Raw genomic sequence first — 18,307 nt, 5'->3', positions numbered from 1 at the left:
GTGTCAAGAGAAGGTGGGACCTGGTTTCTTTGCTACTTTGCTTTGTTCCAGCTGAAAAGAAAATCCATTGATCCTGATACTGCTGAAGCAGAAACATGGGTGGTTTTCAGGATTCGAGATCCTTGTTGGTATTGTCCTAAAACAAAAGGAACATGACTTCCTTGTCATGTCCAGTTGGGAAGGGATAGAGGGTTCTGGTAGCTGACCCCTAAGTGGGTCAGGACAGAACTGAGAATCAGCCATCACCGTGGATCAAGAACCAGCCCTTTTCTCTGACCTTGAATCTGTGATGCCCTATGCTTGATACCTTACTTCGTGGTGAGCTCACCATCATCCCACCAAGCAAATGGCCCTCTTTTTGGACCTTAGACATCTGTAACATATAAACATATTATTTGTTTAAGACATGTCTTAGACGTCTCTAACATATAAACCTCAGTGGTGGTCATGAGTCATGTGACTTTTTTGGAAAGTGTTTCCATTTTTATCCAAACAAGAGTATTAATGGGTAGTGGATACCTAGTTATTTCCATTCGTTGCCAGAATCATTCAGGTCAGTTCTTGCCTGGCCAGAATGACCTGGTAGTGGATAATAAGTTGTCTACTTGGGAAAGTTTTATGTTTATAAAATATGCAATAAAATCCTAGATTCAGGTCCTAAATCCTGGTTCCACTGTTTAGAACTGTGTGATCTTGAGCAGATTTTCTTATATAAAATTGGAGTCATGGTGGTACCTTCCCCGTAGGGTTATTGTGATGATTAACTTAGACTTACATACATATATTCTTTATGAATGCACATACATATGGACACACACACAATGCTTATTAGATAGTAAGAGTTCATTAAATAGCAGCTCTCATTATCTGTTGATGCCATCAGAGAGAACTAGATCAGCCACGACAAGCTAGTGTTCATCCCTTCGCACTACCTACTGTATTGTTTGAACACAAACAGAGCCTCTGACTGTTGCGAGCCCTTTCTCCACCTGTACTCAGGTCTCTTCTGAAAGGGACTCTCAGGATTCCCTGGCTGCCTTTTCTCCTGTGTCTTCCGAGTCTCATTTTCGCTCCTCGCTGTGCTCATTTAAACATTCCCAAGTTTCTCATTGCTTACAAACAAAACAACCGGCAGATGTCACATCTCCCATTTCCTGCTCTCACCCTGTAACTTTTATTATAATGAAACTGTTTGAGCTAAACATCGACACTTGACTTTTATCTTCTCTTTCTCATTCCTCTCCACAACCCAGTTCCACCACTTGACTGAGTCTCTCTCTGTGTTGTTAGAAACACTTCCTCCTCCTTTCATACTCTCTTCCCTTATGTCATGTCTGTTTGAAATCTTCTTTATCATCAGCGTCTTTGGCTCTTCACTTGCCTTTCCTTGCTCCTCTTCCTCCTCCTCGTCTGTTCTGGCTCTGACTTCAGTGCCTTTGTCCTCTTACCATACCGACATCCCTGCTAATCGCGTCTGCTTTTATGGCTCTTTCCTTCCTTTTGTAAGATGCTCACGATGATGACCTCCAGCTCAGACCTCTCTCCTGAAACATGTGTCCTGGGCTTTTCCACTGGACATCTGACAGGCACCTCCAACCTAGAATGTGGGAAATCTGATCACTCTTCTCAAACCTGCTTCTCCAGTGTTCCCACGGTCAGAAAGAAACACCCAATGTCCTTCACTCGTTGCTCACCTAATAGCCTGTTTGACTGCTCTTTTACCCGCTGTCCAGTCAGCCACCACATCTCTTCAGTTACCCTAAATATACCTGTTCTCATGGTTTCCTCCACTGCTTTGTTAATAACCTGGTCCCAGGCACCCTTCTTCCTTACCTGGACCATGAGAGCATTCTGCTGTCAGGTCTTTCTTCTCTAGTCTGGTTTCCCCTCCAATTCATCATCACACAGGCAGAGAAATCTTTTAAAAACACATCTAATTACTCACACTTTTAAAAACTCTTCAGCAACATCTCATTGCTGTTGAAGTTCAGAGTCCTCAGTAAGCTGGCCAAGCCCTACCTGGTTGCGCCCTTCGGTCTCCGGTCTCCAGTGTCTTCGAGCATGTGGTCCACCTGGCCCCGCCCCTCTTCCAGGCAAGACTTGTGTCAGCTCCCTGACAGGGTCACCCGGCTGTCTCCTGGCTGTGTGCACCGGCCGCCTCGGGTGGCTTCCACCCCACCTCCGTAAGGGGCCAGCCTCTGAGTTTTTTTACGACCTAAATGATACTCATCCTGTATGTCTTAGCATAAATACCCCTTTCTCAAAATGTCTTTCCAAGCCCTCGATGAGGCCAGGCCCTTTTTCTGTGTGTGATCATGGCACTTTCTTCTTACTCTAGCAGAAGGATTCTGCATTCTGCCTTGACCTGTAATCTCTGGAAACAGTCATCACATTTGTGTTACCCTATGACTGAGAGAATAAAATACTGATGCGGTGTGGTTTGTTGCTGCCCACCCTTCCTCCCTTCCTTCCTTCCTTCCTCCCTTCCTATGATGTGTGTGTAATGAGATCATACCTAAGACAGGTAAGGGCCTTGTTCCTTTAGAGCTTAGAGTCAGGTGGAGGAGGCAAGTTGTAAACAAGGAAATAAGTAAGTGAATGATAGGCTACTAGGAAGTACCACGAGGAAAATAAAATAGGAGCCTGTAGAATAATTGGGTGGGGGTAATACAAAATGGGTTGGCTAGAGGAAGCCAATCTGAGGATGTAATTTTGAACTAAGACATGAATGATGAGGGCAAGCCAGCCATGTAAAGAACAGAGAGGAAATGCCTCCAGGAAGATGAAACCATTTCTCTGGCCCTGAAATAGCCATGATGGAAGAACATCAAGGCCAGTACAGGTGGAGTGATGGGAGGTAGGAAGCAGGCATCGGAGGTCTTGGAGGGCTTTGTGCTCATGAAGAGGAGTTTGGATTGTATTCGAAGGTAGGCTTCTTTCCGTCTTAGGATCTATGCTGTGCCAAAGGCGAGGTGTACAAGGAAAACAGTCCCTTGGGTTTCAAGGTGGGGCGAGGCTGTTGACTTGAGGCAGACATCCATGATCCTCTCAGAACATCACGTAACACTGCTTTGATCAAGGGTAAGAATGAGTGCCAACTGCATGAGAGGGTATTTGTTTTTTAAAGCTGCTCAGCTGTGTTTCATATGTCACAGGCCACGAACGTGTATGCATTGGTAGTATGACCAAACAGTGATCATGCCTAATGCTGCTGCCCCAGTGATAGACATTTTATAACTGTCTTGTTGTGAGTATGGAATTTTATTGCCTACAGGAGAGCATTGCCAGGAATGTGGAATCCTGTGACACAACATCAGATCCCCAGCATAGGAAGCTGAGCAGATGATGTTGATGAGTTATATTTTTAATTCTCTTCCTCTTGACTATAGGTCGGTGACAAGTGAATCAATAATGGAGAAATCACAGGGTGAAGGAGCCTCAGACAAGACAATGCGTGCGAAAGCACTTGGAATTATAAATGTTCTTACAAGGCGTAAGATACTATTACTGCCGCTATAACCCACTCTTGTTAAGCAAATGCCAGAACTGGTGAAAGATTTGAGACTGGAAAGCCTGTATATCTTGACCCAGATGAGAAAACGCCAATGTGAAAACACCTCTTTTCTAACCAACATGTGTATGAACTTTGGTGCTAAACTTGGATGTGCATAAGCTCATAATGTACATTCATTAGTGTATGCAGCAAACACTGAGGACTTGCTGTTTGACAGCTAGCTCCTTAGGAGGCTCTGGGGATGAAGTAGTGTCCTAGATAGACACAGATGTGCCTTCATGGAACCTAAAACCTCAGGAACACCGAATGGGGCATATGTGAAACAGTGATCACCTCTGTTGCTGTATCATGTGGCTTAATTTTATGGACGTAAAGTTTTAAAAGCAGATAAGGGTGTTGTATATTCTGAAGGTCTAAAGTCCATGCTTTTTGTTCCTCTGAACTAACCTTCCATTGCATGTAAGTCTGTATGGAATGCCTCTTGGACAGTGGGTTTCTCCACCTCAAAGGTGATGGGACCAGTAAGAGCTCGGGCTCGGAAGGCAGACCATCTGCCTTTGAATGGCCCCTTTCCTGTTAATACGCTTGTGACTCAGTTTCCTCATCTGCAAAGTTAGGATAGTGATTGGGTTCGTGCAGATTGAATGGAGAGACACAGACAACCTGGTTAGTGACTGGCACCTTGCATATTCTAGTGTAATGTGAGCCGTGCGTGTTATGGTTACTATCTTTCTGCCTGCCTTCCGCCTCCTTACTGGAGTTACAGCAGCTTCTCTGGGTCACCTGCCCCGAAGGCTCAGGGGAGTCTGCAGTGCTGGCCGTTCTCTGGGATGCGATAATAGTGCTGTGGGGAGCATAGTTTTGACAATAGGCCACAAAGGTTTTGAGAGTCTCTGCTAATGTGTCATATTCACTCATTACCAATTCTCTCAGGAGCTGACAGTTTGCAAAGGACTGTCCTTTGCAGAGTAAAAAGGAGAAAAGGCAGTATTGTTTTACTCCATGTTACCCTGAAATGGCAGAATTGTGGGGGGTGGGAGGGGGAGGGCATGGGGTAGCTACAAAGCCTTGAATAAAGCAGGCATACTTTCAATAAATATCCCTGCTAACAAAATGACCATCTATGGGAGCATCTTAAAAGCTTTCTGGCTATTAATAGTAAGAAATATTTTGTATCAGATTTAGTTTACACATACATATATGTATACATACTCAACAGTCTGAGACCGAAAGCTTCACAAAACAATACATATTCTTCTGTATGCAACATTTTCTATTCCCTGTCATTCTATTTAGTTCCCTTGCATTCTGTGAAAAGAGACTGGTAGTTTGGAAAAATACTGATATAAGAAATCAATGGACCTAAGAATAGGGATATGACTAAGAAAAATTAGTGCAATAGTTTATAACTATACATTGTAAATATTTTCCTGCTAACCTGGCTGCTCTACAAAAACAAAACAAAACAAAACAAAAAAACCCTAAATAATGGGGCACCTGGTTGGCTCAGTTGGTTAAACATCCAATGCTTGGTTTCAGCTCTGCTCCAGCCCCACATCAGGGTCCAAGCCCAGCGAGAGTCTGCATAAGGATTCTCTCACTCCCTCTCTCTGCCTATCTCGGTTTCTCTCTCTCTTTCTCTCTCTCTCAAATGAATAAGTAAATCCTAAAAAACAAAACAAAAAAGAACACCAAATAACAAAAACCAAACAAAAAGATGACTTGATACTTAGTTCCTAAGGTACTTTTATGGAGGTTAGCTCAATCTGACCTTTTAAAATTTATCATTTTCTTCCATGCCAGCAAAGTTGTGGACTCATTGTCTTGAGGATGGAGAGTCTGTTCACTGCAGCCAACAAACCTTGCTGGTAGTCGCCAGCTTTGTCATTACTCGGGCACTTGCCTGCCTTCCTGAAACTCAGCTCAAGGGGGTGTGGGTGGAAGCTATAATATTTATTGTCAATTAATTAATGAAATGTAATTAATTTAATATCATCCCTTCCTTTCTCTCCAACCCCCAGGTTGTTCGAGGGCTAGCTGAAATACATATTTGAAATGGTTTTGTAAGCTAGAGGGCTCTTCACAAATAAGAAGACTGTTGGTCTGTAAGACTCAATATTTGTAATCTTTATCTTTTTACACAATTTCTTCTAGATTTCTCAGTTGAATACCCTCATTGCACTTTTGCTGGGAGAACTCCTACCTGGAGACAGGCAGAAGATCATGACAATTTGTACCATCGACGTCCATGCCCGAGATGTGGTGGCCAAACTTATTTCTCAGAAGGCAAGTTCTTCTTAGAAATCCTATGTCTTTTTTTGTTGTTTCCTGAAAGTGGTTTTTATTATCTAGAGTACTTCTGAGGAAGTCTTTTTTTTTTTAATGTTGTGTATTTTTAATTAGTCCTGTGAAGTTAGTTATGGTTACTAAGAGTGACTTTGATTTCAGTTAGCTGCTTATCTTCATGAGAGTTAGCCCAAGTGGTATCCCACAAAGTTTCTCCAAGTCAGAAACTTCTAATACTTATCATCCAAATAATTAACACAGGATAGGAGAACATGTTCATTTCCCCATCTTCAGGCTTTTCTGCATGCTCTTGGTCCTTTGGCCTGGGGTTATCACCTGTGTGATTGTCATTTACCATCTCTATGTGCCTTTGTTTTGAAGAAAGAGAAATACTGGCCATCCTTGTCTTTTCTTTTTAAGGCTAAATGACAGAGTTTAGAGAAGTCATATTCTAATCTTTTCAGGGCATTAATATCCTTCTTATCTCTTTACGAAACTTTGTATCTCTTAAATACTGGCGATATTTAATGGGAAAGGAGAATTTCCTCAGCTTTTTTCTAAAATACATTCCTAACTTAGAAATGTCACAAGTGTGCTTGTCTCCTAAACAACGCTGGTTATCATGCTTATCAGCTATTTTCTCCACACCCCTTTTGTTATCTCAGGGGGGCGGGGCTCTAAAGCAAGACCGGTCCTTTCTTAATTTGAATGCATGTATGTGTCTTGAGATGCTTCTTGTTGTTTTGGTAGTTCTTTTTCAATTTATTAAAAACAAATAAATTTTCATTCTCTCCAGAAGGTGCAAGCAGTGCTTTATGCTGTAAGCCATAAATGGAAAAAGCATGTCCAAATTCTGGACCTTTAGTGAATGATGTTGTTTAATGGCTAATCCTAAACTGATCCTTGCAAAATGCCCCTTACTGTGTATTCTCATTTTGATAATGAACCATTGATAACTACTGTTTGAATATGTATGATCTTGTACCTTCTTACATATCATGTTTTATCAGTGGTGATTACTTGAAGTAGGGTAAGTTATGATTTAAAACATGTCCTTTGTACTCAAAGAGGTAAATTACGACTTTGCCTAACTTCTGATAATTTAATATGCACAAGTGTGCGGTGTTGACATTTATGTAGCTGTCAGAATGTTAGTAGATAATAACTTTGGTAACTTAAATGGTCCCCGAGAAATCATAGGATCACAAATGTACAAGACTGGAATAATTTTTCAAAATGGAAAAAGAGTGGATAGGCTTGAGTAAGATAAAGAATAGCAAAGAAAAAATAAAACCCTGTTTATAATTTGATTGAATGAAAAATGAAGTGGGAAATCGCTGTCCTGAAAGTAAAACTGGTTTTAGAATGGACTGTTGAAAGTATAGTTTGCATCTCTGACACATGGAAATTACAGGTTATGTGTTTGACTACGGAGTGTGTTTTTCCATCTGATTTCAGTGATGTGAGTATAAAGTTAGAAAAGTGATCAGATCCCCTAGGCTGATTCATAAAAGGGGGAAAAAACTTACTTGAATAAACTGATGTTGTTTTACAGGAAAAGCCTTCTTAAAATGGAGACTTTTATGACACGTATTTCTGATTAAGTACTGAACCATCTCTTTGTAATTGCAACTTGTAGGAGCAAAGAAGAGATGGCCCTTTTGTGAGAGTTTTAGAAATGTGAAACAGCAGGATTGATTAGATTAATAAAGTTTGTTGCCTCAAAATTATCAGTGTGTTGTGTGTAACAATCATGTGATGTTTTCAGGTGGTCAGTCCCCAAGCCTTTGCTTGGCTGTCTCAACTTCGTCATCAGTGGGAGGACGTCCAGAAGCACTGCTTTGTTCATATTTGTGATGCCCAGTTCCAGTACTTCTATGAATATTTAGGAAATGGTCCTCGGCTAGTGATCACTCCTCTAACTGACAGGTAAGTGTGACAAGTTGGAGTCAGATGGGAGAAAGTGAGCCAGAAAAGTCCCTGAGTGTGGGTAAAGCTGTGTGACATGCAGCAGAACGGAGTAAGAGAAGATGCTGAATGAACTTGGAAGGTGTGAAAGCCGTGTGTAAGTGGACTAATGAAGAGACATAGTAGATGTTGACTTCAGTTAGAGATGAGAGAAGCAGAAGTATAGGCAATATGCAATCATGACAATAGGCAAATCATGAAATCACGAGTAGATTAATATGGTGGAAGACAGGGCTCTTGATCTCTGCGTCCATTCTTTCCGATTGTCTATGGCTAACATCTTCAGACCAGGGTCTGTAGCCATCCCCCACCCCCGTGTCCCTTTATCAAAAGTGTAAACATAGGAATTGCCTACGTGCAGATTCATTTTTGAAGGGATACCTACAGTGAAAGGAAGAAAAGACTGGGAATGTAGATCCGTTAAATGATTTAACAAACACTTAGGAAGCATGGTGCTGAGTACTCCTCCAGACTTAAACACGCAGGGTTCCTGGTCTCACACAAAGCACGTTCTAGTTGACTGTGGCATGTGAGTGGCTGGGAATGAAGAGGAATAATAAGTAAGTTAACAAAGTTATTTTAGTAGTATATGCTTTGACAAAAATAAAACAGGGTGATATGTTACAAAGTATCTTGGATGGCGAGTCTGCTGTAGATTGTGCAAGTTAAGACCCAAATGATACCGAGGAAGCTATGCAGACATCCTGGGGCAGAAAGTGACAGGCAGAGACAAGTGCAGAGTTGCTAAAACAGGGAGGGGTTTGGCCAATTCAAGAGGTAGATATAGAGCCAGTGTGATTCAAGTATGTCAAGGGACGGGGGTTACCATTATTAGACGTTCATTGCCACTTGACTCTATATACACATGGTCAGAATGCTGTAGAAGCAAGGATATGTCACATTAGTAAGGAATTCCCTATCAGTGTTCCAGCCTCTGCTGGATTACTTGGTGTGTGTGTGTGTAAGGGAAGTGCATTAATTTGTTGGCATTCCTGAAAGAAAGAACATCTCAAAATCACAGGAGTGTTCCCAATTATGTGGTATCATCATACCATACAATTTATCTGGGAGTGAAAGTGTAGACTTTCATAGACACTATAGAAAGTGTAACTTTAGATAAGTTGTAAACCTGGCTTGTATTGATGATCTTGGGGCATCTGTGAAATTCTCCCACTACCTTTGTGATTGTTCTTGCTTGTATTAATCTCGTGAGTTCATCACCAATAAATTGCAATTATATATATATATATATATATATATATATATATATATTTATTTATTTTTTTTTTTTTAAGATTTGAGAGAGAGCATGTGTGTGTGCGAGAACAGGAGCACAAGGGGAGGGTTAGGGAGAGGGAGAAAGAGAATCCTTAGCGTATTCCCTGCAGAGGGCAGAACGAGATGCGAGGCTCCATCCCATGACCATGGGATCGTGACCTGAGTGGAAACCAAGAGTCGGGCGCTTAACCAACTGAGCCACCCAGGCACCCCTGTAATTCTGTTTCTCCAATTCAGTTCTCTTTAACTTGTCCCTAACTGAAATTCCATGTTCCCTATCTTAATTGGTTAATTTATGCACGTTTTTCAGTGTAAGAAATTAAAACTTGGACCTTGACAAAATCACTTGAGAATCGTCCAGACTGCAAATAGTAAGAGTCTGCTGCAGATGCGCCATGATCAGTAAAGCCAAGAAGAAGGAAGGTCCAGGGTGTAGGAGGAAAAGGGAGGAGACACTTGAAAGTGGGCCAGTATGTGGGACCAATAGCTTATTGGCTTTTTAATCTAAACAAACAAACAAACAAATCACCATGTGCTTTATTTGCAAGTTGAAAGGAAGCTGAATATTGCTTTAGATGGAGTGAGCAGCACTGCAGGGGACATTCACTTTGCATGCATTTCTTTTCCGTTTCACTTTTTTGGGTTGTTTACTAGTTGTTTACCTTAACACAGCAATGCCTTTTAGACACGCTCATTACATCTCATTTGGTGTTGACCCTCCCTTTGTGTGGTAGGCGGGCTGCTTCCCTGTGTGGACAGGTTGAGAGACACAGGTCAGCAGCGTGTAACTGAGAGAGTTACCTGCGGGAGCGCCGGCAGGGACGGGTTAGGAGTGGAAGGCTAAGCTGTCACCCAGAGACCCAAAATAGAATGGCTGCCGTTACACAGACGCTGGTGTGTCCCTGGTGTCACAGTCTAGAGGCAAGCAGTTCCGCCGTATAGCCTAGCACGTGGCTGGCATGCCAGATGTGACTTCCACCTTTGTGTCAGCCAGGGAACAAGGGTAAAGCATCTAGAAGGGGGTGCTGTGGGATTTGTACATGGCATTTCAATGCATAGTATGTTGGTTGGAGCTTGGCCACTGAGCAGTTCCTGCCTGGAAGGTGGTGGGAAAGGTTGTCTGTGTCCACATGTCCAGCCAAAAGTTGAACCATGAGAAAAGATGATGGGGGGATAGTCCACCCTATAAAAAAAATAACTATAATTCCTACTTTAGGGGTTGGTCTTTCCATTCCATATGCATTGAAAGATGCAATCAAACGTGTGCCAGCTGTAAAATCTAGAAACACTTTACATTTTCCTAAGGAACTGCTTCTGTTTGCATTGTACTCTGACTTTCTTCAGGCATTTGCCTTGGGCATTCTTAATAGAGCCCTACAATATACCTCATATTACAGAGGAGAAATCGGAGGTATGTTGATGTCGAAAGACTTGTTTAAAATTAACATCTGATGGGGGCGCCTGGGTGGCTCAGTGGGTTAAAGCCTCTGCCTTCGGCTCAGGTCATGGTCTCAGGGTCCTGGGATTGAGCCCCGCATCAGGCTGTCTGCTCCGCGGGGAGCCTGCTTTCTCCTCTTTCTCGGCCTGCCTCTCTGCCTACTTGTGATCTCTGCCAAATGAGTAAATGAAAATCTTTAAAAAAAAAAAAAAAAAAAAAAGATTAACATCTGATGATTGGCAAAGTAGAACCTGGTCCCCAGTCTTCAGACCTCCATGCAAATGTCTTCTTATTAGGTCCACTATCCATACTGAGACAGAATTAATTGATGGAAACCTCGTAGTGGATCCTTGCCATGTGTTCGTTTTTTTTTCTTTTACACATATCAAATTATGTCTTTGCATAGTTCTCCTCAGTCTGAGAACCTCTGAATCTTTCCTGCAAAAATAGGTATATTTTCATAATCTAAATGCATGTGGCAACACATGCAGAATGAATTCCTGACATACATTTTAATGTAGCAAATTGCCTTTTGTGTATTTGCTTTATACATTGAAATATGTATATATTTGCATACTCTGCATGGATATGTATTTACATATCTCTTAATGTATTCATTAAATAGCAGTTTAATGAAGTCAATGTTTAATTCATTCAACATTGAAGATTTCTGTTTTTCTTTTATAAACAATGGTTGAGGATGTTGTCTGCCATATTAATAATGTCTTTACCTGGACGCATCAGAAATTCAGTAGCATTGGGAATCAAGTGTTACTTGTATCAATGCATAGTTCTTAGGAAATGAGACAAAGCAGTACATGCTTTATTATTTTTAAGTAGCCTAAAATTCTGTATAAAACATTATTCTGACTCTTATTATTGCTATGAACAAATCATGGGTATGTCAGTATTGTGTGTTAGTACCACATTCTAGACCCTGACTTCTTAAAGAAAAAGTTAGATTGTCCCTCATGTTCTCTAAGAATCTCACATCAGACTGTAATATTTGTGCTGTCAATGATTTAAAGGTGTTACATCACTTTAACTCAGTCACTTCATTTAACCATGAGTGGAGCTCCAGCTGGCCCAGCCGGTACAGGGAAAACAGAAACCACCAAAGATCTTGGACGTGCCCTTGGCATGATGGTTTATGTATTCAACTGCTCAGAGCAAATGGACTACAAAGTGAGTGAGTTAGAAAATGCTACATTCTAACAATATTATCCCGGATTTGGAATGATGGAAACTAAGAGCTCAGAACCCTCATCTGTGAAATTCTTAATGCCTTGCTCTGTGATTTAGTCCATAGGAAATATCTATAAGGGATTGGTGCAGACAGGGGCCTGGGGCTGCTTTGATGAGTTCAATCGAATTTCTGTGGAAGTCCTGTCCGTGGTGGCCGTCCAGGTGAAACTGATACACGATGCCATCAGAAACAGGAGAAAGAGGTGAGTAGTGCCTGGCTTCCTTCTGTTGTTACGGAGAGGAAGGGGAACATGAAGGAAGACAGTCAGCCTCATCTTGCCCTTTTCTTGCTGCCTCTCCCCATCTCAGGAAATGCATTAAAGAAGAGAGACTGGCTTATTTTGAAGGATGAGTTTGAATAACCTCCCATTTTTTAGTGTTTTTTTAATTGTTGACTACAACAAAAGTGTATACATTAACAACGGAAAAAACACACTCAACAGTGCTGAATCCACTTACCGGTTCTCAGTCATGATTGGACTTGACCTTCTGGTGGCATTGGACACACCTGATCCTTCCCTTCTGCAGGGCACACTTCTCATAGGTTCCGGGCCACCACCGTCCTCTTGGTTTTCTCCCACCCTCCTCTTGGTTTTCTCCCACCCTCAGGAATGTTCCCAGACTGATTTCTTCTCCTTTTCAAAATTGGAAAACAGGGGCTACCATATGGATGACGATGATAGCTAAATACAGAGCACTTGGACAAGTGTCTGACACCCAGTAAGCACTGCGTCAGTGTTTGCTCTTATTTTTCCTTGGTAGTATTTCCCGACCTTATTAATAGTGGATGCCACGGGCCTCAATCTTCGGGTCTCGTTCCCTTCATGATTTCACCCTGTCACATGGCTTTGAGAAGCATCTGTTTGCTGCTGGCTGCCAGATGCCCAGACTTTGTTTCTCTGATACCTAGACCTCTAAAGACTGTGCCTGTAGGGGCATCTCGAGACCACCTGATGTCATGTGGGCCTGTTGGATTTAATAGATCTGAAATCAGAATGCTGGTCTCTCCAGCAGCACCTGCGCTCATTGTTCCTGCTTGACCATTCCACCCACGCACTCTGCTGGTTCCTCCATTACTTCAGAAACTTCCCAAATATCTCCAGACCCTAAGAACTTCTAATGGGATGCCATACTCTAAAAGATAAAACATGACTGGCACTCGGGGTCTGATGGCTTAATTTGAGAAATAAGTATTATAGGGATGCCTGGGTGGCTCTGTTGGTTAAGCAGCTGTCTCTTGGTTTGGCTCAGGTCATGATCTCAGGGTCCTGAGGTTGAGCTCTGTGTCAGGCTCCATGCTCAGTAGGGCATGTTTGTCCCTTTCCCTCCCCCTTTCTTCCTCCCTGCGCTGGCTCCATCTCTGTAAAAAAAAAAAAAAAAAAAAAAAAAAAAATTAATCTTAAAGAAAAAAGTATTATAGCATTCAATTGTGGTTTTCCTTGTAACATTTTTTGTATACAAGGCAATCTCATTTTTCTGGCCTACCCACTTACCCCCCACTTCTTAGGGTATTTTGCTGAGCTAGCTGTCCTGTCCACAGGAACACTTCAGTCTCCCAGTGAGGGACGGCTTAGCTAGCCCCTTGAAACTGTGACTCTGTTACAGAGGTTTCCAGGTTTTGTTGATCACATCTGGATATTTCCTCTTTGTAGAAAACTCTCAGTCCTTCTGCGACATGGCTCTGGGATACCAGTTTCCTGTGACCACGTGTCTGCTCCCTTACCTGCCCCCACTCTAAAGCCATGTGAGAGAAGGTAGATTTTTTCCTCTTTGACTGCCCCTGCCTGCATATTTTTAGTTTTTAGTCAAAATCTTAGCATTTACTGTAACTCAGATGTCATTTGAGACCATCCTTTCTAATGGAGACTTATGTAGCCGACCCATACAAGGGTTTCTGGACACTCCCAACCCCACTTACAAGTCGTTTGCTGTCTGTTCGTGTCTGTGTGTATGAGTTGTACCTGTTGATTGCATGCTAGCCCATGGGCAGAGGCCCGGGCTTCTTCGTGGTTTCATGCATTTCATTATATGCTCTTTATATCCAAGGACTGAATCGGTAGGGCCGTGCCTCAGTGAAGCCCACGGGCATCTTGCTGGCTCTGCCCCCTCAAGGTCCATACTCTGGACTGTGGCTGTTCCTACTGTGTCTCACTGGAGAGCCGTCAGGGACCCTGTTGGACTAGTTTCCTCTCTGTGAGCAGCTCTGCCAGGCCTGTCTGCCTTCCCTGGCCGGATTGGCTGGGAATGAAGGTTTCTCCACTCCTACCTTGGCTACATAAAATCCATCTTCCCTTAACTCTTTGTCCTAAAAATTGTGCTTATCTCTTTTCACTCTTTACGCTATGACATCAGCCCATCTCCTTGACCACTTCAGCCCTTGTCTTTAGCCCTTTTCTCTCTCTCTAAGAGAAGATCTTCTACTTTGTCCTTAACCATCATTTGAAAGTTTCCTTCTATTTGTCCTTCACTTTGGCTCCTCCACCCATTGCCCATTCCATTGCCTGAGCCATCGGCAGTCTAACTGGGCCCTTGCAGATGTTCCTACAAATCTTTCCCTGCTTCCCCAGTGCCTTTAAGTGATGAGAATAGTAATAGTCATAGCTAACATCTCTTGAGTATTTACCATATTCTAGGCGTTGTCCTCTTAGCCATTTATATGTATAAACTCTTTTATAAAATTATTTATTTATTTAACAGAGAGAGAGAGCACAAGGAGGCAGAGAGGCAGGCAGAGAGAGAGGGAAGCAGGCTCCCTGCTGAGCAGAGAGCCTGATACAGGCCTCAATCCCAGGGATTATGACCTGAGATTATGATCTGAGCGGAAGGCAGAGGCTTAACCCACTGAGCCACCCAGGTGCCCCGTATAAACTTTTAATCCTCATTTAATTTAACAAGGTGGGTAATATTCTTATCCAACACACACACACACACACACACACACACACACACACCCCGCTTTCCTTCTCACCAGGGAATTAGCATGTGTCTAAAGTGATAGAGCTGGTTTCTGAACACTCACAGGCTGGTAGTCAGCAGGGACTTGCTGAATAAGCGGGAGGAAAGGTGGGAGGGAGTGAGGGGGGAGGGTGAGCAGACTTAACAAAGAAGCCGCTCTCACCTCTCACCACGGGTATTTTCTGTCTTTGCAGTATCCCATTCAAGGGGTCGCAGCCCACGTTGAAGGCAGAAATGACATCACCTTTCAGTAACTGTCAAAATAGTGAAGTCCTCCTTTCTCTATTCCGGCCTATATGGTTATGCTCAAATAGAAAAGAGTTCTTGCCGTATTTGTAACTCTTGGTGGGGAAGGGAGTGCATTTTTAATAAACATGCTTCAAAACACCTTCGGAATATGTGTGCACAGGAGTTTCAAAGAAAATCCCCAGGAATCAACAGCTCCCCAATAATAATTTGCATTTTGCCGCGGTCTGCATTTGTCAATGTGTAGTCACATTCAAGGAGCTCGTTTAATTCCATCAACATTCTTCTTACGGTAGATTTGTATTTCTCGGGGAAGCCGTCACGCTGAAGCCATCCGTTGGAATATTTATTACTATGAACCCAGGATATGCTGGTCGAACCGAATTACCGGAAAATCTCAAAGCTCTTTTCAGGCAAGTGTTAAGCTGGGTGGTTTAGCATCTGGAACACTCATGCCACCTAACGTTGCTGGTTCGCACTGTTAAATGATTTGTTTTTCCTTGAGAATCCCTATGGAGAACCTCTTATTATATCTTTGGGATTCCCTGATAGCAAGAACTTTGATCATGATGAATGAACTCTTTTGAAATATGAAGCCAGAACTTAAAATCATTACTTAAAAGTTACAGGGTACATTTGAACACTTAATACCAGCTCTGTGTTATATTATACATAATATTATTAAAGTTTTTAGCAATTATGGAATATTTAGAAAATATAGGAAAGAATAAAGAAAAGGTGATAGCTTTACCACCCAGAAATGATGATTGTTGTATTTTTTTTTCTGGTCTCTTTACAATGTAGATTTTATGGAATTAAGATACGAGGTTAGGTACAATTTTTATTTATTTCTGGTTTAATATTTTGATATAAGTAGTTTATCGTCTTATCAGAAGTTCCTTAGAAATGCTCCTTTATGTAGCTTCAAAATAGTCTCTTTCATGGTTTGTCCATAATTTTCTAAACTGTTCCCTGTTTTCTGGCATGAAGGGTTTGTGTTTTTCTTTTCGGTTTTTTTATGATCATAAAAGAGCAGGCTATAAGCATCTCTTCTCCTGAAGAGTTACTTTTTTCAGATTATTACCCAGAACAGATTCCTACCTCTGGAACTACCTGGTGAAAGATTAAAATATCTACTGATGACCTGCTTTCCAAAAATATTTCACCAACAGACACACTTTTTAACAGCCCGTCAGAGAAGCTGTGCTGTGTCTGAACCAGTTATGTTTAACTCCGATTGTAAATCAGCGTTGCTCAGGTATACTTTTCTGTAAGAAGACACATGCATCTCCGGTTACAGTTTGTGAAAACATCACCGCAGTCACAGTGCGGAATATTTCCGGCACAGCCGAAGTTGTCTTGTGCCCCTCTGAAGTGAATCCCCCCACACCATGGGATGTGTTTTCTGGGCCTTGAGGTTGAGGGTGTCTTTCCTAGAGCTCATGTCAAGTGGAACCATCCAGTGTCGACTTGTTTGTGTTATTAGCCTCTTTCCTGGAACACCAAAGTTGGGGAATTCATCCCAGTTGAGTGTTGCAGGAGTTCTTTTGGTAGGTGGTTAACACTCTGTCGTGGAGACACACTACCATCTGTATCTTTTCACCAGTTGGTGGATGCTTGGGTTGTTTGCAGTTTGGGGCTCTTAGGAATCAAGCTGCTATGAACATTCATCTATGATCTTTGTGTGAACAGACATTTTCTTTTGGGTAAATATGAATGACAGTCTCATGGTAAATGTGTGTTTGACGTCATCAGAGTCTGCCGATCTGGTTTCTAAGGTGGTTGTACTGTGTTACACACAGTTTCACCATCATTGTATAAGAATTCCACTTGCTCTACGTTCTCATCAAAACTTAGTACATGCAGTCTTGTCGGTTTTAGCCAACCTAATAGATAAGTAGTGGTGTGTCATTGTGGGTGTCGTCTGCTGCATTTCCATGATGGCTAATGATGTTGAACATTTTCTCGTGTAATGTACCGGCCATTCCCACACTTCACTTCTTTGAAGCGCTGTCTGTGGGCTTCCTTAAATTCATGTGTCACAAGTATTTTTTCTCTTAACTTGTGGCTTGTCTTAATTTTCTTAATGGTGTCCATCAAAGGTAGCAGTTTTAAATTAGATGAAGTGCAATTTATCCGTTTGCTCTTTAAAATAGGCTAGTGAAGAAAGTTTGACTAATCCCATGTTGCAAAATTTTTCCAGTATGTGTTCTTCCAGAAGTGTTGTTTTATAGTTTTCATGTGTTTTCTCCTTTTTTCTGTTGATGTGCTGGATGATACTGACTGATTTTTCAAACGCTAAACAATTCTTTAATGTTATATTCCTGAGATAAACGCCACTTGGTCAGGAGATGCTATTTTTATATTTGTTGCTGGGTTCCATATGCTACTACTTTGTTAAGGATTTATGCCAGGAGGGATATTGGTCTGTAGTGTATACTTTATGTATTATCTTTATCTGGTTTTGGCTTTAGGGTGACACTGAACTTGTGTAATGAGTTGGCCATTTTCTTGTCTATTTTCTTCAGTTTGTGTAGGGTTGGTATTATTTACCCTTTAAATACCCGATCGAATTAGTAAATAAAGCCATCTGGGCCTAGATTTTCCTTTGTGGCAGTTTTTTTCAGTGCTAAACTCAATTTCTTTAGTAGATATGGAGTCATTCAGATTTTTTTTCCTTCTTGAATTAGTTTTGATAATTTGCATCTTTTAAGAAATCTCTCCACGTGATCTGGATTATTGAATGCATTGGCATTCATTTATGATATTCCCTTGTTATCGGTAGTGAGGTCCTGTGGTCCATGTGTGTCGTGGGTCATTTGTGTCTTCTCTCCTTCCCTTGCCTTGTTGAGCTAGAGACTTGTCTGTTACATTTTTAAAGAGCTCTCTGCTGTTCACAGTATATATTGTTCTTCACTGTCTGCCTTAAAAAGGATATACTGCCTAACCTATAATGTAAGAACCTCTAGTTTTTAGTGTGATTTCTTTTGAGTTTAAAATTTGCTTGTCCATCCATCTGTTTAACCATGTTTCATTTGTATTTTCTTCTCATTTTTATGCTTTTTAAATGTGCTTTATTTATTAAGAACTTCTTTTGGCAGATAATAGGAGTATTTAAACTGAATTCTTTTCCCAGTCACCTACTCTAGCGTGCTTTACTGAATGTTTTCCTTTCCTCCTAGACGCTTTGTCAAGCATGGCAGCTCTGTGATGTCTGTTTTTCTTGAAAAATGATTTCAGAAAATAATATCCTAGCAATATCATGATTATAGAATACTTTGATTTGAAACTTAAACCTCTATGCAGTGTTTTTACATTTGCCTCCCAGTTCATCTCCTGCCCGTTTTCACTTGGGTCTTTAAGCTTAAGCTTGAAAT

The 18,307-nt window shown here is 41.6% G+C and overlaps 1 protein-coding gene across 1 annotated transcript in view; it reads left to right on the top strand.

Moving 5' to 3' along the window:
- Window positions 1-18,307, top strand: part of DNAH11 (dynein axonemal heavy chain 11) — a 317,403-nt gene that overhangs the window by 117,674 nt on the left and 181,422 nt on the right. Inside the window, exons 31-35 of the mRNA XM_032873525.1 lie at window positions 5,669-5,800; window positions 7,569-7,729; window positions 11,513-11,669; window positions 11,787-11,932; window positions 15,227-15,343. Of these exons, the coding sequence (XP_032729416.1) occupies window positions 5,669-5,800; window positions 7,569-7,729; window positions 11,513-11,669; window positions 11,787-11,932; window positions 15,227-15,343 (713 nt within the window). The remainder of the gene's footprint in view (window positions 1-5,668; window positions 5,801-7,568; window positions 7,730-11,512; window positions 11,670-11,786; window positions 11,933-15,226; window positions 15,344-18,307) is intronic.

The sequence above is a fragment of the Lontra canadensis genome, unplaced genomic scaffold (assembly GCF_010015895.1).
Source record: "Lontra canadensis isolate GAN:19392208 unplaced genomic scaffold, GSC_riverotter_1.0 scaffold2, whole genome shotgun sequence".
NCBI classification, from domain to species: domain Eukaryota; kingdom Metazoa; phylum Chordata; class Mammalia; order Carnivora; family Mustelidae; genus Lontra; species Lontra canadensis.
Note: the sequence above shows the minus strand (reverse complement) of the source record. Positions and strands in the feature narration are given on the sequence as shown.